Here is a 27,098-nt window from a genome sequence, read left to right as displayed (position 1 = left end):
CCGTCAAAAGATTAAAACAAGAAGTGAACTACAGTTTCAGCAGCATTTTTCAAACCTCAATGCAAGAGCCAAGGAGATACCCATATTTTAAAACCCATTTCACTGTACAGTTGAGGATCTTCCACATAGCCTAAAATTGGAAGTGATCAGATTGTAATGTAAGGTTAGGTGAAAGGCAAATATCAGGAGAGGAATCTAACAAAATTCTGTAAATGCCTTCCAAGCAATGAATATGCTTAAGTAAAGTCCTATGCTTGTGGATTGTCATCAGTATTTAGGAGTACCTGTTTGTGGGAAGAGGTATTGTCAAAGGTGAAATAGCGGGGCACCTGGGTGGCTCAGTAGGTTAAGCGTCTGCCTTTAGCTCAGGTTATGATCCCAGGGTCCTGGGATCGAGCCCCGCATCCGGCTCCCAGCTCGGCAAGGGAGCCTGCTTCTCCCTCTCCCTCTGCCACTCCCCCTTGCTTGTGCTCGCTCACTCTCTCTTTCTCTCTCTCAAATAAATAAAGTCTTTAAAAAAAATAAGGTGAAATAGGTAAAATCTCATTGCAGATCAGCATTAACAGATGCATATTTGCCATTGATTTTGATGATAGAGAACACTAACTTTGAGCCCCAATTAAATAGAATTCTATTTCTAAATAAGAGAATTCCGTTTTCCTTATTAGTGCTACCAAAAAATTGTGCTTAGGTATTATTGTATTTTGAATGTTGTGCCCCCAAAATCGTGAAAATCTGTTTTCTGTCTTGTTCTGTAACTAGATACATCATATCCTCAATTTTGCCTCACAAAGCCTAAAACACTTACTACATGGCCCTTTACAGAAAGAGTTTGTCAAGCCTTGACTTAGACTAAGGTGGTAGCAGGCGAGATGGTAAGAAGCAAACTAATTTGACATATATTTGGGGGGAAAGGCAGAAAAGATTGACAGGGCTGCCTGGGTGGCTCAGTCAGTTGAGAGTCTGCCTTTGGCTCAGGTCATGATCCCGGGTCCTGGGATCGAGCCCCGCATTGGGCTCCTTGATCAGCAGGGAGCCTGCTTTTCCCTCTCCTGCTCCGTCTGTGCTCTCTCTCTCTCAAATAAATAAATAAAATCTTAAAAAAAAGAAAAAAGATGGACAGAACAGATACCAGGTGTGAAGGAAGCTAGAGAATGAAGGGTAAGCAACTGAGTGAAGGATGGCAGTGTCTACTGAGATAGGAAGTTGGGGAGGAGCAGGTTTGGGGAGGCAAATCAGTAATTCTGTTTGGACTTGGTAGGTTTAACATGTACATTAGATATCCAAGTGTTGAGGTCCAAATTGACTCTGTGAGTCTTGAACTCTTAGGACAAATGGGAATTAAAAACATAAATCCCATAGTCATAAGCCTGTAGATTTTCTCTCGAAGCATGGATCTGCCACTTACAAAAGGATCTTACACCATACATTAAAATTAACTCAAATGGATTAAAGACCTAAATGTTACACCTAAAACCATGAAACTCCTGGAAGAAGATGGAGACCAAAAGCTTCATAACACTGGACTTAAGAATGATTTCTTGGATATAACACCGAAGTCATAGGCAAAAAAGCAAACACAGACAAATAGGACTGCCTCAAACTTAAAAACGCCTGTGCATCAAAAGACACAAACAACAGAGTGAATGGGAGACAATATTTGCAAATCTTTTATTTGATAAGGGGTTAAAATCCAGAATTTATAAAGAACTACAACTTAAGAAGACTAACTTTATTTATTTATTTATTTATTTGCTTGCTTACTTATTTATAAAGATTTAGTTATTTAGGGATACCTGGGTGGCTTAGATGGTTAAGCATCTGCCTTTGGCTCAGCTCATGATCCTGGGGTCCTGGGATTGAGCCCCGCATCGGGCTCCCTGCTTAGCGAGGAGTCTGCTTCTCTCTCTCCCTCTGCCCCCTCCCCCACCGCTTGTGCTCTGTCTCTCAAATGAATAAATTAAATCTTTTTTAAAAATAAGACTTATTTATTTTAGAGAGGGAGTGTGTGAGCAGGGAAGGGGAGGTACAGAGGGAGAGGGAAAGAGAGAGAATCCCCAAGCAGAGTCCCCACTGAGCAAGGAGCCCCAAGGCGGGGCTCGATCTCGGGACCCTGAGACCATGACACCAGCTGAAATAAGAGTCTGAAATCAAGAGTCGTAAGCTTAACCGACTGAGCGACCCAGGCGCCCCCAAAACTAATCTGATTTGAAAATAGACAAAGGACTTAAATAGACATTTCTTCAATGATGATATACAAACAGGCAATAAACATATGGAAATTTGCTCAACATCACTTATCATCATAGAAGTGTAAATCAAAATGACAATGAGATATTACTTCATACCCTTTAGGATGGCTACTACCCCCCCCCCAAAAAAAACCCCAGAAGATAATAAGTGTTGGTGAGAACACTGAGAAAATGGAATCCTTGTGCACTGTTGGCAGAATTGTAAAATGGCACAACTTGTATGGAAAACAGTATAAGGGTTCCTCAGAAAATTAAAAATACTACACTAAGTGGTCCAGCAATCTTACCTCTAGATATATATATATCAGAGAGAATTGAAAGCAGGATCTTCAAGAGTTATTTGAACACCCCTGTTCATTGCAGCATTATTTAGAATAGCCAGGAGGTTGAAGCAACCAAAATGTTCATCACAGGTGAATGGATAAACAAAATGTGGTATATACATACCCTGGGATAATATTCAGCCGTAAAAGGGAAAGAAATCCTGTCACATGGTTAAAACATGAGGACATTATGCTAAGTGAAGAGAGCCAGACAACAAAAGACAAATACTGTATGCATCCACTTATATGAGGCACGTAAAACAGTCAAATTCCTTGAAACAGAAAGTAGAATGGTGGTTACCAGGGTCTTTTGGGAGGGAGGAAGGGGGAGTTGTTTCGTGGGTATAGAATTTCAGATTTGCAAGATGGGAAGGTTCTGAAGATGTGTTTCACAACAACATAAATATACTTAACACACTGAACTGTGTACTTATGAATGGTTAAAATGGTAAATTGTGTTATGTTTTTTACCACCAAAAAAAAAAAAAAAAATCTGTTAGTTGAAAAAGCATAGGAGCCAAGCAATTTTTAAAAAGAAACACAAAGTTGGAAGAATTATACAACCTGATTTCAAGACTAATTATGAAACAGCAGCATCAGGACAGTGTGGTATTGGTAGATAGATATGTAGGACAGAATAAGGTATAGAAGTAGATCCAGATATAGGTGGTCGGTTGATTATTGGCAAAGATGCTCAGGAATTTTAATGCAAAATTTTCTTAAATGGTGAGGAAACAATGTCCATTTGATGAATAAAATGAACTCGTTTATTAGACAGCAGATCAGTGGTTGCCTGGGGGCAGGGACCAAGATTGGCCTGTGAGAAGGCAGGAAGAACATATTGGAGGTGATGGAAATGTTCTGGGTGTTGATTGTGGTGGTGGTTTTTTAAAATTGTCGAAAGTCATTGAATTCTATACTTGAAGTGGAATGCAGTCTTTTGTACGTAAGTTATGCTTCAATGAAGTTGATTTATTTTAAGATGGGCATTGCATTGGGGGGAAGCATGGATGTGGATGAGATGACACAGGGGAAGAAAGTAGATGGAAAAGAGAAGAGAGCTGTGGACTGCCCTCCCCCAGGTAGAAATTGAATGAAGAGATGAAGAAGGCTAAGAAAGAACTGCCAGGGAGGTAGGATTAAAACCAGGGGCATGGATATCCTTGAAGTCAATGCAAGAATTGTGTTTGGGAAAGAGAATCATCGACAGTTCATAGCATTGCTGGATAAGATGAGGACAAAGCCAACTGATAGGTAAGGCAACATGGAAATCGTAGGTGATCTTGATGAGAAGACTACAGACAAACAGTGGGGGGAAAACACATGGGAACAGGTTCAAAGGAGAATGGAAAGGGACAATGTAGAGACCATGAAGAGAGACAATTTTTTAAGAAGTCTGGCTGTAAAGGACAGAGGGGACAGTAGCTGGAGGGAAATGGCTATAGAATTTTTTTTTATCCTTCCATTTTATTTGTTGAAGGAATGGGATCGTTTGTCTTGTACAGTTTTCCACTGCCAGAACTGAGCTGATTGCATCCCAGGGTGTGGCTTAACATGTCCCCCCTCCTTTGTTTTCTATAAATTTATATTCTATCTAGAGATGTAATCAGATTTGGGTGCCATTATCTTTGGCAAGACTGAGTCTGTAAGAGACACACATACTGTCTGGTCACCGTGCCGTTGATATTCAAGCTTCGGTCAGTAAGTTCATCAAGGTTTACAAAATGATGATGTTCCAATATTGTCATTTTTATTCATTTATTACCAGGACTAATTCTTTTTTTTTTTTTTTAAGATTTTATTTATTTATTTGACAGAGAGACAGCAAGAGAGGGAACACAAGCAAGGGAGTGGGAGAGGGAGAAGCAGGTTTCCCGCCGAGCAGGGAGCCCGATGAGGGGCTCGATCCCAGGACCCTGAGATCACGACCCGAGCCAAAGACAGACGCTTAACAACTGAGCCACCCAGGCGCCCCAGGACTAATTCTTTACAGAGAAACTCTTCCTCAACTGCTTCTTGGGTTATCCAGGACAACAGTGTTCATAGAAAAGATAAATGCTGGATCCTTTCCCTTGACTTTCCAGTTCCTAGAGAGTTGGTTCCCTATGATTCTCTAAAAGTGACTAAATTAGGGTGTTTTGTTTTTGTTTCTGGTATCCACTTTGAACTCATGGGTTCAAACATACCTGGTCTGCTTTAATCCATTGCAGTTATAATCCTTATTGTCGGTCAGACTTCCCCAGCTCTGGCCAGGGAATTTTTTCAGTCCTGAGTCTTTCTAACATGGCCCCAATCTTTGATAGCTCCTTACTTTCTGGTGTGACGAGATATAGAGCCTCATTTCTGCCCCAAACCCGGGATCAGCCATTCTGCCGAGAAACCTTGATTTCTTGGAGTGGGAAGTGGTATTTGTAGACAACATTTTGGGTGCTAGGGATGTTTGTTGCCTCTGGGCCTCTTGTGTTTCTGCGGAAGATTCAGAAACCATGCCACCACTGCCATCTTCCCAGAAGCCAACAGCCACACTTTTCAGTCAGAAAATTTCTCATTCTGAACAGCTCTTAGGATTAAGTATGTTGCTGCATGACAGAGGTGATTAATTGTGCTGAATCTGTTCTGGTAAATATGGATTGGATTCTGGATCTCTGCCTCAGGCTTCTGAGGAAGGAAGATTTAACAGCTGCTGGGTTGAGGCCTGGGTTTGGAGTAATGGCAATGCTTTCATTGAGTATTCTCCTCACTACTCTTAAAATCTCAGCAGTGTGGAAGTCAGCGTATCATTGGACTCCCTATCCTCAATCTACATCATTCTACAGCACTTTCCCTAATTTCTTGACAGCCACACCTCTAACTCTGCCCAGCTAAAACTTTGGTTAAACAGTCGAAGACTGAGAGATATGTAGATCACTCTTGTCTTTCATAGTATGGAAAAACTTCAGAATTCTTGGTGAAGATTGATTTTTCGTTTCCATTTCTGTGGCACTCACTTGCATGCTGTTGGGATTAAGGAAGAAGTGTAAGAAATGGTCCTTGTTCTTAAAGAACTCACCATCTAAGTGATGATCTGGTCTGAGACTGTAGAGATATTCCATCCTGCACAGTAGAGATATCCCAACCCTGCACAACTGCTTGGGTTGGGATTCTTTTTTTTTTTTTTTTTTAAAGATTTTATTTATTTGACAGAGAGAGACACAGCGACAGAGGGAACACAAGCAGGGGGAGTGGGAGAGGGAGAAGCAGACTTCCCGCGGAGCAGGGAGCCCGACGAGGGGCTTGATCCCTGGGATCATGACCTGAGCCAAAGGCAGACACTCAATGACTGAGCCACCCAAGTGTCCCTAGGTTAGGATTCTTATTCTCCAGTTGCAATGCAGGCAAATTATTTTTATATCCCTTTATCTTTATTTTCCTCATAAGTAAAACGAAATGTAGATTTTGAGATCCATTTGCTCTCCAAATTCTAAGTTTCTGTGAATGAAACAGGCTTAGTTCTACTTTTGGGTTCACCTCTATCTAGCCTTTGAGCCTCCCTACCTGAGTGAATGCTACCTGCTGCATTTTCCTTGGTCTCCCAGCCCACCTCCTCCCCCATTCCTGTGTATCCTGAACCTTACATCAGACCATCAATCTTTCTAAAACAACCATGTTACTCCCCAGTTTTTAAATATAAGAATTTGGTTAAGTGTGAAATCTGTCTTTCAGATGGGACTTGGCTCTGTTAATTCCTTCTCGGTTTTCCTTTCTTACCCCTTCACTCCATTAACCAAACCTATCTCTGGCCATATGGGACAATTCACCAAGCCTTAAACTCTCGTGTGTTTTCTTTATCTGAAATTTGCATACACTGTCCCATCTGACCAAAAGTGTTTCATTTATTTCCCTTTTGGAGAATGTCTGCTTATTTTTTAGTACCCAGCTCTACTGTGTATCTTCAAGTGTTCCTTAACCTTTCTGGGCATTTAGCTGGTCTGGCCTCTTATCTGTTAATACTTTGTACATTTTGTACTATGGATTTATCATACTAAATTATAATTTATTTTATTTCTTTTTTTTTTAATGTAATCTCTACCCCCAGTGTGGGGCTCGAACTCACAACCCTGAGATAAGAGTCGCATGCTCTACTGACTAAGCCAGCCAGATGGCCGTATAATTTTTGTAGAATTTTCTTCTTTCCTTCAGTTTCCCAGAGGGTGAGGTTTAATTCAGCTAGCAGTGTTCAATTCAATATTGTTGATGGATGGGTGGATGGACAGATGGATGGATGGAGGACCAAAGTAGAAGTGCCAGTATCAAAACCCAGGATTCAGGACTCAGTTCTTAATCCCTTAGGACATCGAGGGAAGTAATTGATTTTGTTCCATTCTGTACTGTTTCTCTTTTTGCCTTTATTAAGTTCTATATGTCCATTTGGAAGAATACGAATAATAGGTAAGCCAAAAAGAAAGGCCAACTAATATCTTCCACCCAGAAATAATAGTTAACTGTTCTATGTGCATTATTTGTGCTAGAATTTTATCTTTAACATATACAAGTTTTTATCATGATGTATTCCAAACATATTGTTTTGTTCTTTTTTTTTTCGCACTTAGAAATATACTATGAACATTTTTTATGTCTCAGATTTTTTAATGGCTGCATGGATTATACCATAAGTTATTTCACCAGGTTTTTTTATTCATCATTTAGGTTGCTTGGAAGGTTTTAGATTCTATAAACTGCGCTGTGATGTCATTTTTGTAGCTGTGGGCTTCTTTAGTTTTTGGTTGTTGTTGTTATTGTTTTGCCTACTCATGACTTTTTCCCTTAGGATAGATTCTTAGAAATGAAATTAATGGATAAAAATACTGATTTTGAGTTTTCTGCACTGTACCACACCACGTTGAGTGTGCTGGTCAGACTACTCTTGTGTTGAGTCACTGGGGCAGTACATGGGGGTGGGGTAACCGTCTTGTTGCCCTGGTGCATTAACCCGCTTTCCTTCTGACTGATCTAACTTCCCTCAATCAAGGAACCACGGACTCAGCTTGAATTCTAGAGATTTGCTCTGGGTTCTAGGACTTGAATGATCTTTTTTTTTTTTTTTTAAAGATTTTATTTATTTATTTGAGAGAGAGAATGAGAGACAGAGAGCACGAGAGGGAAGAGGGCAGAGGGGGAAGCAGACCCCCCGCCGAGCAGGGAGCCCGACGTGGGACTCGATCCCGGGACTCCAGGATCATGACCTGAGCCGAAGGCAGTCGCTTAACCAACTGAGCCACCCAGGCGCCCTAGGACTTGAATGATCTTAAGGGTTGGGGTTGGTAAACCTATACTTCTTGAAAAGAATAAAATGAGGATGTATCTGTGATAGGACATGACAGGCAGCCCTGCGCGTCCCAGGGCTACGCCAGGGAACTTTAAAAAAGCATACAGCTGCTTAGTTAGAAAAGCTTTCTTTTTTGTGGAGTCTTTGAGGCCATTAGGCCCTTTCTGAGTAGCACAGGAAAGAAAGAATTTTGAAGAATAAGCTAGGAATAAATAGAGCAATTTTACAGGTGAGAATTATCTGGAAAAAATATATATAATTTACTTCCAGTGAACTATTTAGTTATCCATTTCTAGCAAACTAAAATTCAAACAAGATATGCATAAATCCTATTGTATTCACTTTGAGCTTTTTTATTTACAAATATTTGCATAACGTAGAGGTTATATCTATTTTCACTACTCTCTGGATGTAGAAGCATTGTGTTGTCCTCTTGTTATTTTAAACAAATGCTAACTTTTTATGACAGGTTTATTGAGATAGAATTCACATACCACACAGTTCACCCAAAGTGCACAAGTCGGTGTTTTCAGTCTCCTCACAGAGTTGTGCAACCGTCACCACAAACAGTTGTAGAACATTTTCACCATTGCAGAAAGCAAGCCTTACTAATTAGCAGTCATTTCTCATTTCCTCCCTGCCCTCTCCCTCAGGCAGCCACCTTTCCTTCCTCCCTTCTTCCTTCTCTTTTCCCTCCCCCCCACTTCCTTTCTTTCTAAAAGGAATTTGATCTGTGCTTTATACCTGGTTTTTTTCAAAGTTTGGTGAAAGCACTACCACTCCCAGAATTAGCATGGCATATAACACTTCGACCAATCAATAAGTCAGTTGTCATTCAACTGAAAACACGAATTCTTTATGAAGCCACTTAACATATATTTACTTTTGTATATAGACTATTATCCAAGAAGAATAAAATGGTAAGTTAGGAGTTCAAACTTATTAGATAGGACTTGACTTCTGGGCTTCAGAAAGATGTGGAAACTCTTTCTGAAGAAATTTTTCTTACTGTTTTCCCCTAGACTTACTGGCTTTAATGTGGGCTTACTTCTCCAGTCTCAGTCTGACAAAATGCGCCACATGAGGCATGGCAAAGAATCATTTCTTATTGTATCTGTTACGTAGGTACCAAGGCATAGTCACTTCTTGAAGTTGTGCCAGATGATTCTTCCAAAGATGCCTCTTATCCAAGCATGAGGTCTAGCTTTTTCTTGAGCAGTCTGAAAAAGCCTTAGGGCATCATCTCTTTCCTGGACAACTTCGTCTAATGCATCCGTAGAATTTGCTACCCTTTCTTACTGTTCCAGACTTAGCATTTTTGGCAATCTTTCCCTCTTGACACCCTGCTGTAGATTCAGGAGCATGTTTCTTTCTTCAGTAGGACAGCCAGAGTTTATGTGTATCTTCATTACTTTCGTTCCTAATTGTTGACAGGTCCATGAAGCTCCAAGTTTCACTCCCCCGCCCCCCAATTTCTTAGGGAATCAAAAAATTCTTTCAGTCCTTTCCTTGACAGGTGTTATAATCTACGCTAATGAAAAGATGTGACATTTGGTGTGTTCTTAGGCAACCTGTACTAGCCTAGGAAGTGTGAGGACCAGGAAGTCCCTAGAGCAGTTGCGGGTCTTCTGTGGAGAACCGCCAAACTGTGCTGATCTACTTCCTATCTTTGGATTTGCACGTTCTGGACATTTCATGTTCAATGGAGTCAATAATACGTGGCCCTTTGTGACGGCCTTCTGTTCTTGCATGCGTCAGCACTGCATTCTTTTTATGGCCGAATAGTCCATTGTATGAATATATCATATTTTGTTTATCCATGTACCAGTTGGTGGACATTTAGGTTATTTGGCTATTAGGAATAATGCTGCTATGAACACTTATGTACACATTTTGTGTGGATGTGAATTCATTCTATACTTCTTTTTTTTTTTTTCCAGTGTCTTTCTCGAGAAGCAGGTGGAAACATGAGCATTCAGTTTCTTGGTACAGTGGTAAGTGTGAAATGATTATTATTTTGTAAATTCACTTAATTAACAGAGAAAACAGTGTTCAACTAGTTTTAGCCTATGTATTTGAACTTGTCTTCATCATGGTTTTGTTTTGCTATTAAATGAGGTATCTTTGTATAAGAAATGCCTTCTTTAATGTGTTCGAGAAGTTGCCATGATAGAATAATTTTAGCTATTCCCTATTAGAAAATAATTTTTTAAATTATTTGCACTTGGGGTGCCTGGGGGGGCTCAGTCGTTAAGCCTCTGCCTTCAGCTTAGGTCATGATCTCAAGGTCCTGGGATCAAGCCCCGCATTGGGCTCCTTGTTTAGCGGGGAGCCTGCTTCTCCCTCTCCCTCTGCCTGATGCTACCCCTGCTTGTGCTCTCTCTTTCTCTCAAATAAACAAATAAATAAATCTTAAAAAAATAAAAAATAAATTATTTGCACTTTGTTGAATATTTTAAGTGCCTTTTTTTCTGCCTGTTTTTTAAATAAAAATAAGAAACATTATTTAAGATGCTTTTGAACATAGTGACCTTGATTTTTTTTTTTCCTGTCAGTTTTCCTTATAACTTTCTCCATTAGGTCCTTTCGAGTACACATTTCTAAGGAAACTGAGTCATAGTTTTGTATCTTGATTTTTTTTTTTCACGTAAGATCCTATTAATCATTTTCCATATTGCTAGAAAATATTTATCAGCATCATTTTAATGGAGCTGTGTTTAACATTCTAATGAGTAGATGTGACATATTTTCTTATCCATGAATCCCAGTTGTTAGGTATTTAAGTTATCCCTCATTTTTGCCATTATGAATGGTGTTCTAGTGAACAACTTCATGGGTTTTGCTTTTTTGATGTTTTGAATTATTTTCAAACATGGATATTTTTAAAAATGTATAAGATATATTTCATTCTAAGTGGAATGAAAACCATGAATAATTTTATGGCTTAGTACATGTTATCAGTTACTTCATATCTCTCTCAAATGCCCTTCATCACGTTTTAGAATACTACTTTGCACTCTCACTAGTAGTAGTTACAATTTTCAAAATTATTTAACTTTATCTGGTGAAAAGATCTTTACTTTACAGTTATTATTTTTCCTTTAATGTAAAAGTAATGGTCATAATGATCATGCCAGTGAGGTATGATCAAACAATAAGGTACCTTATTGTTTTAATTAGCATTTCTCTGTGTCATGAACATTTCTCCATGTATTCATTTACTAGGTATCATTTATAATCTGTGAAATGTCTGTTCAGGTTTTTTGGGTACCTTGTTCAGATTGTGAATTCACACTGGGTATTTCTGTTTGCTCTGTGAGTTTATTGAGCATATCAGAGGCGAGGCCTGTGGCTTGGATCAAAAGAGTAGTGATTTTGTAGCCATTGAGGTAGGAAGCACATTAATATGTGCACTTATAGTTTCATATGTATAAAGGCACAGTAGAGTTTACGTATTGCAGTGTATATGGTAGTATGTGCATGGGCACTTGACTAGTGTCACATAAATTTTAAGTGTTGCACCTGAGATTTATAGTTATTTTTGTTTCTCTGATGAGTAAGTTATTCCTTGCTTTTTTTTTAATTTAAAATTTTAAATATTACTTCAGTGCGTGTCCTAAGAAATTGTATTAGAGTTCTCCAAAGAAAGAGAACCAGCAGGATGTGTGAGTGTTGGGGCACGGGGGGAGTCCAAAATCTGCACAGGAGACCAGGAAATAGTTGGAGTTCAAGTCCAAAGACCATGTACTTGCAGTATTCCTTCTTGCTTGGGAGGTCAGTCCTTTTTCTTCATTTGATTGAATTATGCCCACCCAGATTATGGGGGGTAATTTGCTTTACCCAAGCTCTACTGATTTAAATGTTAGTCTGAAAAATGCCTTTATAGAAACATCTAGAATAATATTTGGCCAAAAATCTGAATATTGTGGCCTAGCCAAATTGACACATAAAATTCACCATCACAGAAGTATACACATCCCATCCCCTGGAGGCATTTACATTATTATTGATATGCGGGCACACCTTGGAGATATTGTGGGTTTGGTTCCAGACCAGGGCAAGAGAGCCTGTGTTGCAGTAAAGTGAGTCAAACGAATTTTTTGGTTTCCCAGTGCATATAAAAGCTAGGTTTACACTACAGTGTAGTCTTTTAAGTATGCAAAGCATTATGTCTAAAAAACAATGCATATACCTTAATTTAAAAATACTGGATAGCTAGGGGCGCCTGGCTGGCTCAATCAGAAGAGCATGTGACTCAATTTCAGGGTTGTGAGTTGGAGCTCCACCTTGGGTGTAGAGATTACCAAAAATAAATAAATAAACTATTAAAAAAATAAAAATACTGTATTGCTATAAAATGCTAATCATCATCTGAGCTTTCAGTGAGTTAGAATCACTGATCACAGGTCACAATAATACAGTAATAATAAAATACAGTCATAATGTAAAAGTTTGAAATACTGTAAGAATTACCAAAATGTGACACGGAGACAGGAAATGAGCAAATGCTGTTGGAAAAATGGCGCCGATTCATTCACTCGATGCAGGGGTGCCACAAATTTCCAGTCTGTGTAAAAAAAAAAAAAAAACAACAACAACAACCCTGTACCTGCAACACACACTGAAGCAAAGCCCAGAAGAACATGGCGTGCCTGTGTTCTTCCAGAAATAGAATTACAGATCTTTTCATGCAACAGTAAGTCATGGGTACTTCTGTGTCTGCACTTACATCTCTCCTTGGATTCTAACCGAGTTCACTGGGTTCATGTATTGAAAACTGAGTTCTCGATAGGCAAAACCCACAAACAAAACAAAGCATTTCTCTCGCAGTTTTTTCCTATCTCAGAAAATGGCTACGCCAGCTAAAACCTTGTGCTCTCCTTGCTTCCTCTCTCCTACCACTTCCACTGCCCCCAGCCTGACCAGAGCCTTCGTCTCTTGCCTGAATGACAGCAGCAGCCGGTCTTCCCACCTCTGCTCCTGCTCCTTAGCCTGCCGTTCATTTAACGGTTAGCGTGATCCTTTAAAAATGTCAGTCAAGTCATTGGCCTTGTTACTCTTCTTCAGACGTGTTGGGCACACACCTCAGGAGCTCCTCATCTGCCTTTCCTCTGCCAGGACTGTCTGCCCCCAGACACCTGCACAGAAGTTTCCCGCACTTTCTTCAAGCCTTTACCCAACAGCCACCACCTCAGGGACGGCTTCCTGGTCACACCGTTTAAAAGTTTGACCACCCTTCCTCTGCTTTGTTCTTTTTCTTCAGCAATTATCACTGTTTGACATACTTTCATGTTTGACATATTTTACTTTTTTAAAACTTGTTTATTGTCCATCTTTCCCACTTGAATGAACTAAGATCTGTGAGCACAGGGCTCTTGCCTGTTGTGTCCACTGTTCTCACCCAGCACCCAGAGCAGGGCCTTGGGTCCCGTGGGCACTCAGTGAATGCTTGTCGAGTGAATTAATGACATTGGCAAGCGTGGGACCCAAGGATTAGACTTAAAAAAGAAAAAGAAAGCAAATGCATAAACAAACAGGGAAAAGGAAAAGCATAGTGGCCTTAGCAATGAGTCCGTCTTCCTCAGAAAAGACAGCTTGTTTCGCCCAAGGGTTCACAGCTAGTTGGTGGGCAGAGCAAACAAGGGGGCTCCGATTTCTCTGCTTTTTCTTTTTGTCCACCTCAGGCCCCTAAAATATGGTAGGAAACACACACACACACACACACACACACACCACCCCTAAACAGCCACAAAAAGCGGACCTGTTTATGGAGCTGATACCGCCCCCCTCCCCAACATAGGTGACTTGCTGACAAATCCCAAAGATTTGTCCACACTTTATACAGTTTATACGGAGAAGGAGTGTCACTGTCTAGAGTCATTTCCAAGTACTTTAGAAGTCTGCATCACAGCAGTTGGGATGGCCACTGTGGTTTGTTACAATGCATTTTTCTGTGTGTACTGTTAGCCATAATAGATCAGTGTGGAAGAGAGAAAGAAAAGGTTTTGAGACAGTGGGACTGTTCGGACAGATGCAGAGTAATTTCTAGCTAGTGTGTGCTGCTTCAATCCTAATTTTCTAAAGCAGATTCAGTTTCCAAAGCTTGCAGTCAGGAAGAGCACTAGCAGGTCATATGTAAAGGTAAGACTTCCCAAATACACTTTGTCTGGGAGAGTACTTGTAGAATTTTCCATACAAGTTGGCTTTTGAATATTGTTAACATGACATTCAATGGTCAAAGAAGAATTTAATTTTAGACTAGAAAGGACTTCTGTTGCATCGATAAAGTTCAAAAATGTTAATTCAGAGAAGGTACAGACTTCAAAATAAGTAATTTAATTCGTTTTGGACACACTTCGAACTTTAAAAAACTACCATTTTGTTATTTCCCACTAAAATAAATCTCATTATTAAAATTAGATTTTGCTGGATATATAAGTATTAAATACTATAGAAGATGTTATAAATATGCCTTACGTATTTTAATATGTGTAAAATAACATTTATAAAATATTTGTCAGTTACAAAGAGCAACGATAAAACAAAGACCTGTATACCCACCAGAGGTTTTCTAAAAAAACACAGAAGTCATCATTACCTCTGAGGTTTACTGTGTATTCTTTCTCAATCCTATCTATCAGACATCCTTTCTCCCTGCACAGAGAACTTCTTCCTAATTTTTATCATTCCTTTTCTTTATAATTTTTCCACGTAAATGCATCCTTAAATATTAAGCAGTTAAGCTTTGCCTGCTTTTAAGCTTGACATGCATGGGATTATATTCTGTAATTGTGTATGACTTGGTTATTTGGCTCCGTGCTGTTTGTGAGGTCCACCTCTACTGTTGATGGCCCCCTGGGTGGTCTCTGGTGTCTTTTCTCTAGCTCCATGCTGCTCTAAGCATTTATGCACATGAGCACACGTATCCTGATTGCACGTGTGCCGTAGTTTCGTCAGGGGTGATGTGCATTGAGTGTGCAGTGAATGCATTCACTTTGTTCCACATTCTCACCAGGACCTGATCTTATCAGACTCGTTCATTTTTGCCGGTGTCTGTAGTGTCCTCATTGTGGTTTTAATTAACGTCCTGATCATTAAGGAAGTAGAACATATTTTTCTGCATTTATTGGCCATTTATGTTTATTGACCATTGAGTCTGCTCCTCTGTAAAGTACCTCTTCAAGCCTTCTGCCCCGCTTTCTGTGGAGTGAGGCTGTCTACATGCCTGAGTTTAGTCTCTTTATGTCATTTGCATTTTTAATAAGGCATGGAGGATTGGGTTGGACAACATGACTAGTTCTGACGAGGAGCTGTGAATGGAAGTGACTATCAAGAACCACGGAGGGTCTGAGATTTTACCCTACTTGAAGCTGACAAATTAACCCGCTATAGTCAATGGATGCTGGTAGAAGGGACAAGACTCCAGGGTCAGAGATGAAGGATGGTTTATTACAGCAATAGCAGTAGCCAGAATATCATTAGTTTCGCACCATTTCCCTGAGCTCCATTTCCCACAGGGTGGTGTGAAGAGGGCAGAAGGACACCTGCTCACACAGTGGGTTGTGTTACAGTAGAGGAACCTGAGTTTAGTTCAGAGAACCCCGAGCCTCTATATGGGCAGTGAGCATGCCTTCCCTTTGTTGCGAGGGAGACACTGTCTCCGTCTTTGTATAGCAAACAGCCTTGAAAAAATAGTCTAGAACAAAGGACAGTCAGTGCTTTGCTCACAAGAAGTAGAAGAGAAGCATGAGAGACCCATGGAGAATTGTCTCCTTACTGTGATGTCTTCACTTCTGGTCAGGGACAGCCAAGAGGAGGTGTGAGCTCTCTAGGTCCCTACCATGTCCACTTGGGGAACTACATGCCTGGTTGTTGAGCCCCTAGAGCATGGGTCCTTGGGGAAAGTTGGAGCTTGGGCATTGTCCCCCTACCCTTCCGTGGACTGAGATTTCAGTGTCACTTCTAAAGCCCAACCTAGCTTATCCTAACACCCATCAGGTCATGATCTCAGGGTCCTGGGATCGAGTCCCATGTCAGGCTCCCTGCTCAGCAGGGAACCTGCTTCTCCCTCAGCCCCTCCCCGCTGCTCATGCTCGCTCTCTCTCTCTCAAATAAATAAATGAAATCTTTTAAAAAATTGTTAAGTAGTATTTTTATATAATGAAAAGCAAACTCCTCTGAATTAGTAGAAGGCACTGAGATGAAATTTGTGCCTCTGTGATTCAGAGGAGCACATTTGACTTGAATGTACATACAAATTTTAACCTTTAGTATCTATCAATTTCATTACCATCCCAATATGTAGGATATAGGACTGTATTTGTTTCCTAGGGTTGTCACAACAAATGACCACAAACCGGGTAGCTCCAAACAACGGAATTGTGTTCTAAGAGTTTAGGAGGTGAGAAATCTGAAATCAGGGAGTGGGCAGGGTTGGCTCCTTCTGGAGGCTCTCCAGAGAATCCGTTTCATGCCTCTCTCCCAGCTTCTGGTGGTTGGGGCAGTACTTGCTGTTTCTTGGCTTGTAGCTGCATCATTCCAATCTCTGCTTCTGTCCTCACATGGTTTTCTTCCCCAGGTCTGTGTATATTCAGTCACAGAAACCTAAGCACACCCTCATTGGATTTAGGGCCCACCCTTACATAGTAAGACCTCTTCTTAGCTAATTACATTTGCAAAGACCCTCTTTACAAATGAGGTCACATTCTGAAGTATCAGCTGGGCATGAATTTTTGGATGGCAGCGTTCAACCCAGTATACAGTCTACATAGGTAGGCATGAAAGTGTATTTGACATGTATGAAGAGTTGAAAACTAACTCAGGCAACTTACCTAAAAGTATATTTTATAAACAGAGCATCATTCCTTATTAATACCTGACTTGAGTACTGCCATTTATTTTCCCAAGGATTTTCTTACCTGTTACCATCAAACATGCAGGAACGCCGATGAAGGGTATGCCTATCTTCAGAAGACAAAGTGAGCCCTAGGCAGTTTAAGTGACTATTCTGTACTAACAACTGGTAGAAACAGGATGCAAAATCAGGTCTCTCTGACTTTCAAGTGAAGCTGTTCACCATCAGAGTGCCTTAAGAACAAATCACTTTACTGTGTGATCCAGTTATTGCCGTAACTGCTAAGGACAACTATTTTAGTTCAGGCCGCTATGACAAAATACCATAGAGTGGGTGGTTTAAACAGCAGACATTTATTTCTAACAGTTCTGGAGGCTGATAAGTTCAGGATCGAGGTGCCAGCGGACTCGGGTCCTGGTGAGGGCCCTCTCCCGGGCTTGCAAGTGCTCACCCGATAGCTGTATCCTCACACGGCAGAGAGTGCTGGTCTTTCTTCTCTTTTTAAATTTTTTTTTTAAAGTTTTCATTTTAATTCCAGTTAATTAACATACAGTGTTAGATTAGTTTCGGGTGTACAATATAGTGATTCATCTTTCTTCTCTTTTATAGGGCACTAATCCCATCGTGAGGGCCCCACTCTCTTGACCTCATCTAAACCTAACCACCTCCCAAAGGACCCGCATCCACATAACATTATATTGGGGATTGTTAGAGCTTAGGTGAGGGATACAAACATATAATCCATAATATACACCATATATACCGATATAGTTGGTAAGCTACATATCCCAGAATTTTTCCAAGGTATATGTGCCTATTTCAAGTTGTAAGTCTTCTGAGTTTTGTTTTGTGTGCGTGTTTTTGGAGAAGCTGTGAGTTTGTGCACATCAGAGAGTATAAGCTCACAAAGAAATGGAAGAGGTCCATTGTTCTACTTAACCAGAAGTACTTACTTGAACTATGCTTTACAATAAGGATGAATATTTTCTTACTGCTTTTAATGCAGAAGTTACCATTTTATTCCAAAGTTTTGTTTTGTAATCATTGTTTAATTTTTAAAGTACCATTATTTCTTTTTAATACTATAATATGAAGTCAAATGTATCCCACCGAGACTGATTTTTTTTTTCTTGTGAAAACAATGCATATTGCCCCAAAGCAAAAATAAGCTTAGAGTACAATAAATAGCTTCTTCATAGCTGCACTATTGCATTTACCCAAGGACTCTTGAGGAACTATCAAATTATATGTTTTTGAAGCTTAGCCAGAGATCTTAATGAAACCAAATCATGCTGAAGTTCTTAAAGCTAATTTAAATCTCAAATTGTACATTTTAAATTAAGTTTTTATTGATAATAAATATACTTTATTATTAGCCTTGAAAGCTTGAGTGATAATATCAGTAGAATAAACATGTTTTACAAGGATTTACCATTAAGAATGCTATTAATATGACCCTTGATACGCTAGCACAATTAGATTTCAAAGTAAGTGTTTACGAAGTAACAGCGATTAATGACAACCATCGAAAACAATTTTGAACTCCATCAGTTTAACTCAGGAGGGTAAACTTAATATGATAATTCATCTAGTTGAATTGTATCAGCTTAGCAGGAAGGTATGTAAATATGTGACCCTTACCTAGTTTCTAAATGGATGCTGTGCTGATAGATTTATCAGTTCCATTAAAGAACTTTGGGGAACTTTGGAATTTCAGCAATTGTTCCCTTGGAGGCTGAAAACCCAACTGATCTCATACTGGGACCATTCTGGTCTGCATATTTCCATAATTTGCCTTTGCTGCTAATATGACAGCAAGACACAAATAACTGTTTCTAATAATATCAGATGGAGTTGTGGAGGACAGCATTTTAATGTAGTAAAAGACCTCCCCGTGGGGTTGTTCTTGCTACTATAGAACAGCAGCTACACAGTTGCAACTGTAGTCTCTTAATTGATTCGTTTAATTAGCAAGAGCTGAAGCTTAGGCTGTATCTTGTCATCTGATATCATAGGATCCAAAATCTGCATTATTCATATTTATAGATGTAGAAACATCATCAAGAAGTTCTCATTCTTTTGAAAACTCACATATGGATACTGAATTTTGATAGAGTAAACTCCCATTTGTTTGAACTCCAAATAATCGGAAAATGAAAAGAACTGTGTTTGTTATTGTTCTTCTGAGTACTCTTGAGAAGTAAATGATGTCATCCAGTTTGGGGCTATTATTGTCTTCCAAAAATAAACTTACAGGGAATTTGTTCGGTCTTGTATACCTTACGAATTCTGAAGCAGCCCCTCTATTTACATCGTGTCTGACTCCTGTGATCTCCATCCATCTGCCCTTTCTCCCTTCTGTAGCCCATCCCTTTCTCTTAATATGTATTAGTGGAGTTTTGGGAGTGAATGATGCCTTATTGGGGTTTCTGGCGTGTTTGCCCGTGTCCCAGCCTGCCTTTGCAGCCACCTCAATTGCTACTGGCTTAGACTTTCCACTCGTGCCTGCCCCTTGACTGAATTGCCCCCAGGGGCTTTGCTCACCCCGCCCAGCTGCACCGCTCCGGATTTCCTTGGATGGGGAAAACTGGGGGAAGATGGCCAGCGTCTGGCATCAACCCCAGAGCCTTCAGCAGAGGGCCACTTCCACCCCACCCACACAGGGCTCTATCCCCACTGGGTCACGTTCTCTTTATTCCTGATCCTTTCCCTGTCCAGCCATAGGAATCAGATGGAGGCCACAGAGCAGACGTTCTGTGGAGGGTTGATGAGTCAGTCTCTGTTCTTTTTCTTTCTTTTTTTTTAAGAGCGGGAGAGACAAAGGCGGGGGAGGGGCAGAAGGAGAGGAATAATCTTTAGCAGGCTCCACGCCCAGCACAGAGCTTGACTTGGGGCTGAGATCTGACCTGAGCTGAAATCAAGAGTCCCACCCTTAACCCACTGAGCCACCCATGTGCCCCCCAAGTCTCTCTGTTGTTTAGATACATTTTACAATACTAAGAAAAAGTAATTCTGTAGCATTCTATCTTGCCTTTTCCCCACATATGCAAAAGTTTCAGCTAAAATGTCACTAAAATAAGATTTTAGAAAATGGGCTTTAAATGCAATCTTACTCTTGAACATTGTTTTTGTGGTAACATGTGTTCTGTGTACCATGTAACCAACCCAAGAACAAACCTTTGGGAAGTAACTAAGTTTTACTTTTCTAGCCTTTGGAAATGGGCATGCTGTATATAATATGAAAGTGCAGTTATTAATATCCCATTGCGTGATGCATTTTGCACAAAACTTTTAAAGAAATCACATCCTGCCTGCTGTACTATGTGCTAGGAAGTGTACTGGATGAATGTGATTTGGTCTCTGCCCTTGAGCAGTATGCTGGCTCCGGGTAAACACAGACAAACCGGTATCATTGAGTACATGGTAAGTGCCGAGATGGGTTATGTACAGGCTGATAGAGTAGCAGAGGAAATCATAGATCTATAAGCTTTACAAAAAAATGAGACCGTATGTCCAGAAGCTATGCTCTGTGATGATAGGAGAGCAAGTTGCCTGGTGAGGGTGGCAGGCCGGCGGCCAAGGTCTGTACGGCAGGTGAAGCTAGAATGGCGGGAGCTAGATGAGGCAGAGATGGGACACTATTCTCTAGACTTTGAAGTCTTTGAAAGAAGAGAGGTATAGGTTGGTTTTGTGCTGATTTTAAAGAGAACTTGTGGGAGCAAATGAAGAAGAGGGTGCATTTGAGAGCCTCCTTGAGGACCCAGGGTCCAGTTATATGTATTAGGCAGAGCTGAAGATGGTTCTGAGATTTCCAGATGTGATAACTGATACAATTACTCGAGGGAGAAAAACAGGAAGAGGAGAAGAATTATACCAGAGAAAAGGTGGGATAGGTAATGAGTTGGATTTTTGACGGTTTTAAGTTTGAAATGCCAGGGAGACATCTCTGATGTCAGGGACATTTCGAGTCCTGAAATGAGGGAAAGGATGAAGGGCAAGCATGTAACTTGGCGCTTGGTCAACATGCAGAGGTGAGATCTGAGGCTGGCGGTAGCTGAGATTGCCCACGGTGATGGGATGGTGAAGAAGGAGAGGAAAGGCCCAGATCCAGAGGCCCCTGGGAAATGTCCACATCTGAGGAGGAGGTTCTGAGTCTCTCTAATATCATTGTTAAAATGACATTACCTATTGTCCAAATCATTTATATTATATGTGGCTATTAGGAGCCAATTTAGTGTAACCTCCGTCATGATTTCACAGTATCCTAGGGTGTCACTAATTATTTCAAAGTATCTCAAAATCCTGCTGCCATCTGCCAGAGATCCTTAAAATAAAATTAATTTTAATGAATAACATCACGCCTTACATTTGTATGATGCTTTAGGGTTTTAGAATGTTTATTTGACTCCATTCACTTTCTAAGACAAACAAGCCACATAGCACCGTAGATTTCATTGTAATAATAAGGCACACAGCACTCTGAAATGTCAGTTAAAAATATTTGCAATTACTGAGTTACATGTTCACAAGAAATTTCCAGAAACCACTGCCGGGATATTAGCGGATATTGGGGTGGGCTGGGGTAAGGGGTGGAATGCTAAGTAAAGCTTGATTCCCTGAGTCTGAATCTCCTGCTTACCAGCTTTGTGAATTTGAGCAAGTTACTTAACCTCTCTGGTCCTCAGTATTTTTTATCAGCAGAACATCTACTTTTATGGAAGTGGTGAGGGTTGAATAAGAAAGTGTTTCTGAAATGCCTGAAAACAATAGGTGCTTGACATATAGTAGCTCAACTATTATTATAGCCCCCTCCCTAAATATTTAATACACTTCCCATTTGCTTCGTTTTGCCTCTAATTTTTTCCCTCCTTTTTCTTCTTTGCTTGGAGACATGCTATCATCTGAATTTGTACTCTCCATTGAGATCATACTTGGTGCTCAGTCTGCAGAAAGATTCAGAAGGAAAATATTTCTCTTTTATATGGAAAGTCTAATTATTGTTCTTAGGGTTGTGACCATTAACCTCTCACAGTTAATATACTAATTGTCATTTAATGCTAAATATAAAGCATGTATTTAAACCTGCACCTGTGGCAGCCAGATGCTTAAGAACATCTACTTCCTTGAAGGGTAAGGATGTTTACCCCTAACAGTCTTGACTGGGGAGATCTGGAGTTTGGAAGACAAAATACTTCTGAGAACACCATTATTTTATGATGGTGCTCATGGGCTTGCTTTCTGAGATTGGCCCCACTTGGAAGGGATGCTGTTTGGGGTAGGCCCTCTAAGGCCACTCTGGCGTAGTGCTATATATTGCTGCTTCCGTATTTATAGCTGATTCCATATTTATAAATTCTTTGATCGTTGCTGTTCAACTTACAGTGAGAATAATTCGGGAATGGCAGCTCTTTTCTCATAGAATCAAAGTCTGTCAGTGGTTGTCAAACTTGAGCATGTGTAAGAATCACCGGGAAACTTTGCTAAAAATGCAAATTCCCAGGCTCCTTTCTCGGCAAAGCTTATCCCCTAGGTCCCAGGTGAGACTTACAGATCTGCATTTATAGAAATCAGTTGAAAATACACAAGGACTAGGATTTAGAATCTGTTTTGACACTTAATGGTAGAATTAGTTTCTAGTTTAGGAAATGGATACCCAAAACACATTAAATTACTGGTGTTATGAGTCCAGCGTAAGAGTGATATTCTGGATGTTTCTTATTATAATGAGAGGGTAGGAAAAACGTTTGATTATTTGAGTTCATAATACATTTTTTTTTTAACCAGGAAGGGACACGATAGGACCTGAAGTATAATTAAATCCATAGTATCAACTGTATCTCTTAAATTTTATAACCATTGGACAGTGATCTTTTTTTTTTTTTTTTTTTAAATAAGTAGACTCTATGCCCTGCATGGAGCCCAGTGTGGGGCTCGAACTCACAACCATGAGATCAAGACCTGAGCTGAGATCAAGACTCAGATGCTTAACTGACTGAGCCACCTGGGCGCCTCAGACAGTGATCGCTTTTATTTTTGGCCTAGAGCGGGATTTTTCAACCTTGGCGGTAATGACATTTGGAACCAAATAATTGCTTGCTCTAGGAGACCGTGCTGTGCTTTATGGGATGTTTAGCAGCGTTGCGGGCCTCTGTCCACTAGATGCCAGAGTGCCTCTCCAGATAGAACAGCCCATACTGTCTCCAGACATTGCCAAATGGCCCTGGGGGTGGAAAGGGGGCAAAATCTCCCCCACCCCAACACCCAGTTGAGAACCACTGGCTTAAACTACGTGTAACAGTTGGGGTTTCAGAGTTTTCTTTCCCATTTCACTAAGGATAATGTTACAGAGACAAAATCTCTAGAACAGGTTGTGATACTCTTCAGTGGCCTGAAGCTTACACAGTCTTACATCCTGACCTACTCAAATGTCTTATGCAGAGAAAATGACAACCCACTTTAGCTAACCTCGTGTATGATTTGCTTGAGTGACATTTTTAACCGGTAGCTGTGGGGGTGGGTACAAGGGTTACTCCTTCCTTAGTCTTCCTAGTATTGTATCCTAACCTAGATCTGCCACGGATGGCTGTTCATGGAAGTTCTCATTTGTGTAATTGCATTCTATTTATTTGGGTCCTTTTTTTTTTTACCATTTACCAAGAACAGTTCCCCAAAGACCCTCACGTGCTGAGGCAGCAGGGAGAGCATCCAGTGACGATCATATCTCAGAAGCTGCTGCTCTTTGTTTGGTCCTCCATTTTGTTAAAGTCCTGTAATCTTCCCGGTGAGAGACGTCAAACCGAGTGTTAGAGCAGCACCTCACAATGGCCTCTGCGAAGAGCAGTTCCTGTTCTTTCTGGCTAGCACTTAATGGCATTGCTCTGAAATACCTGTGGCACTTTCCCCCCACGTGTGGGAGGTACATGGCAGAGTGCCCGGCAAGACGTGTGACTGTCACAGTGTCCGGTAGGTCAGGTGTGTGTTTCTGAGGAGGGCCCTTTCCCGAGCTGGCGTACGTTTCGTGTGGTGTAAATTCTCCAGATTGGGGGGGGGACAGCTCAGGTGATTGCTAAGGTATCAGTGTTAATTACCCTGGGCAATTACCAAGCATCAGGGGACACGTGAAACTGTGAAGTGCTCTTGTTTGGAATAGAATCCCTGCCTAATTTCAGGGCAGGGAAATGATTAGTGCACAAGCTTTCACAGGTACCCTGAGTATACCCCGTGTCCCGGAGCTCACCCAACCCTCTGCTGTCTCAGCTGCTCAGTAAACCAGACCAAGGAGACAATGTGCCCGACACTTCACACGTGCCACCTCATTCAGTGCCCACAACGGTTTGAGATCATCAGCAGAAACCCCGCTTTACAGATGAGGTCATGCCTCCGTAGTAAAATTATAGAAATTAAGTGCTTTGCTCAGCGTGGCTCATATGCTAAGGGCAGTGGTAGGACTCAAACCCAGATCTCCTGACAAAGCCTTGGCTCACTTCACACTGTCATCCGGGTCGTTAGGATTTAGGTCGTCTTAGTGGCCCTTTGCACGTCCTTATTACTCCTGACTGGCTGGCAGAGAACAGCTAGCTTTGGTAGGAGCAGGGCCTGCAGCGGGGGACATACTAACCCTCCTCTTCTGTGTTCGAACTTAGGGACCGGCCACTTAATGGGGTAGAGTGTTAACGGTTCGGGTTCCCCTGCTTCCTCGCGGGAGTTATTTTGTGTTCAGGGAGGGAATGTTCTTTTTTACAAAAGGTAATGTTTATCCAAGTAATCATTCCAGATATTAAAAATAGATTAAAACTGCAATTTGATTTAAAGTCTTTCAATTAGAATGTGAGAAAACCTTAGCTGATATTTAGGGTGATCAGGTTGTGGAATACATGCTGAAGTGTCTTGTGAGAGATTAATTGTTCTTATTCAAGTATTTAATCCCTCTGCACCCTCCACTGCTTTATTCAACCAAAGTGTGAGCCCCCTTGAAGGATTTTAGGAATAACGGGGGTAGTTTTTGAAACAGAAGTGCCCGACGGTATCTTGCGGTACCGCAAATCTAGACTAGTGGTTCTCAACCCTGGACAATTTTCCTTCTCAGGGGACACTTGGCAGTGTCTGGAGACGTTTTGGTTGTTGTAAGTGATGCACTGCTCCTGGAATCCAGTGGGTAGATTTCCTAAAACTTCTAGCAAGCATCACCAGGGGTATTTCTGAATATCCTGCAGTAAACGAGGCAGCCCCTACAGGAGAATTATCCAACCTAAAATCTCGGTAGTGCCGAAGTTGAGAGTCTGAGTCTAGACAGTAATTATGGAAGGGCATGTAAGTGCCTGTGACCATCTCCCCAAGCTTTCACAAAGCTGTCTGATGCTCTGCAAACTTAGGTGTCCCCTGGATAAGTAGTCCACAGCTGTCCCACCCTATTCATTCTGGATTACCTCACCCAGCCTTAATTTGTAAATTGAAGGAACGGCTGGTGTCTTGATCATACTCAGAAAGAACTGGGCCGCATGTCCATATATGTCCCGTGTATCGTTTTTGCGATCCTGCCCTAACTTGATGACTCTCTGTGTACGCATTTGCGTCTTCACAGACTTTCGACCAACATGTCATCCCTCTAAATGGAATTTTCTCTTAATCAGTGTCTGCAGTTAGGATGCAAAGGACTTTGATACTGTTTTCTTCTGTTCTTGATTGTATCTACACTTCATTAAAAAAAAACCAACATTTTTACATTTCAGGCTTGTCCATCAGAGTTTTCCTGTTGAATCATCTCTGTTCATACCACAGCTCCGCGGAGTAAAAGACCAATTAGATGTTGTGGTATCAATTTATCAATTTGTTGAAAATAAACCTATATAAATACATGCTGTGTGCTCCATGTGTGCATGCAGCGTGTGGAAGCTTGCCATAAAGCCCGTGTCTTCCTCGCCGCAGCTCTTGTGGTTTGAAGGCAGGGTTGTGAGCTGGTGAGAGCGGTCCCTGGGCAGGAGCTCCTTTGCCTCGTACCTCCGGGCCGGCACGCTGTGGGGCCTGCATTCTGGCCTTCAGGGGTTCTGCAGATCTGCTCTTGCCTTGGCAGGGCGTTCTGAAATGTACCTGCGGGTTTTTAATTTATTGAGGTAATTGAGTGCTGATGCAGAGGTTAATGCCATTGAAAGAATTACTTATATTTCCCAAGAGGAGGAGACACCCCACGCCATGTGGGGCCACTGGAAAAGCACCAGGGTTTGTCATGAGGCAAAAAGGAGCCATGGGGAAAGCATGGACAGGAGCCTTTATTGGGGTTTCCACAGGCAGGCAAGGTAGGGCAGGGTAAATGATTTAAGGCTGCTAGTTTGAACGTCAGTGGGCTTTGGGCTTTAGGGGCTGGTCTCTAGCTGTCTGACGCCTGGCCCTGGGATGATTTAGGGCAGGGGAAATAATAGTTTGGTGTGTGAGCTAGATAAAAGGAGTGGTTAGCTTGCTCCCAAGTTCTTCACTATCTTTAGGAGGAGTTAGCCAGCCCTGGGAGCGGCCGTCTCTCCCCAAATATATAAGGCCTCTAAGAGGTCAAAATGGTATAAGAAATAGGAGGGAAAAAAATACCACGATGAATACACAGAGAACCTGGAAATAATCAGATCCAAGGGAACTGACCTACAGTAACTAAACTCACAAAGACTGACATCTAATCCAGAGTATGTGTTTATTAATTTGAGGTGAGGATTTTTTTTTTTTTTTTTTTTTAAGGTGAGGAATATTTCTTCCCGTGACCAAATCTTTAAATCTGTTCTCTGGAACATCAGCTGAATGGTGGTATCAGAATAATTAGGAAGGCCTGTTAGGCAGAATTATTTCAGAACTGGTCTTGGTCATCAGGGCAAAGAGAGACCTAGTATACCAATGCTGTGCCCAAATCTGGTGAATCGCTTCTGACTTTCAGCAAGAACACCCTTCAGTGTCCACATCTGTGACTCCTCTGTGCCTCAGGGCTGCTGATCATCTTCCCACCGGGCTTGTGCAGTTGACCAGGCTGCAGCGACTGAAACTATGGTCATGGACCCAAACTATAGAACCATAGTCTTGCTTCCCTTACGCTGACACACAGATCCCTTTGCTGGGAATTGTGAGGTGTCCCCAAACTCTTTGGTGATGCACTTTCACAGGTGGTTAGTTTTAGCACTTCTGTGTGGAGCTTTACACACTCAGCTCTCAGGAGTTCCTAAGAATTTCCCATGTCTTAGGTAAGCAGCCCCCTCTCCCCAGCCAGGGAGTACATGTACTCAGAAGAAACATTTCATGGAAAGAGCCCTGAGAGATCTCATTTTAGCCCCAGTAATGTTTTAAACTGATTGTGTGACCTTCCTAAACCTCTGTTTTCTTTGTTGTACAAT

The 27,098-nt window shown here is 41.2% G+C and overlaps 1 protein-coding gene and 1 pseudogene across 7 annotated transcripts in view; one reads left to right on the top strand and one right to left on the bottom strand.

The window, feature by feature from the left end:
* Nucleotides 1-27,098, top strand: part of PCCA (propionyl-CoA carboxylase subunit alpha) — a 402,221-nt gene that overhangs the window by 324,057 nt on the left and 51,066 nt on the right. For 6 of the 7 annotated variants that reach the window (XM_044913521.1, XM_044913520.1, XM_044913518.1 and 3 more), the window contains one exon: nt 9,821-9,874. The exons of the other annotated variant lie outside the window; for it this stretch is intronic. In XM_044913521.1, coding sequence (XP_044769456.1) covers nt 9,821-9,874 — 54 coding nt within the window. The remainder of the gene's footprint in view (nt 1-9,820; nt 9,875-27,098) is intronic. 7 annotated transcript variants of the gene reach the window in all.
* On the bottom strand, nt 8,823-9,631 carry LOC110585849 (annotated as a pseudogene).

Source organism: Neomonachus schauinslandi, chromosome 3, assembly GCF_002201575.2.
Source record: "Neomonachus schauinslandi chromosome 3, ASM220157v2, whole genome shotgun sequence".
Classification (NCBI taxonomy): Eukaryota; Metazoa; Chordata; class Mammalia; order Carnivora; family Phocidae; genus Neomonachus; species Neomonachus schauinslandi.
This window is presented reverse-complemented; position numbering and strand designations above follow the sequence as displayed.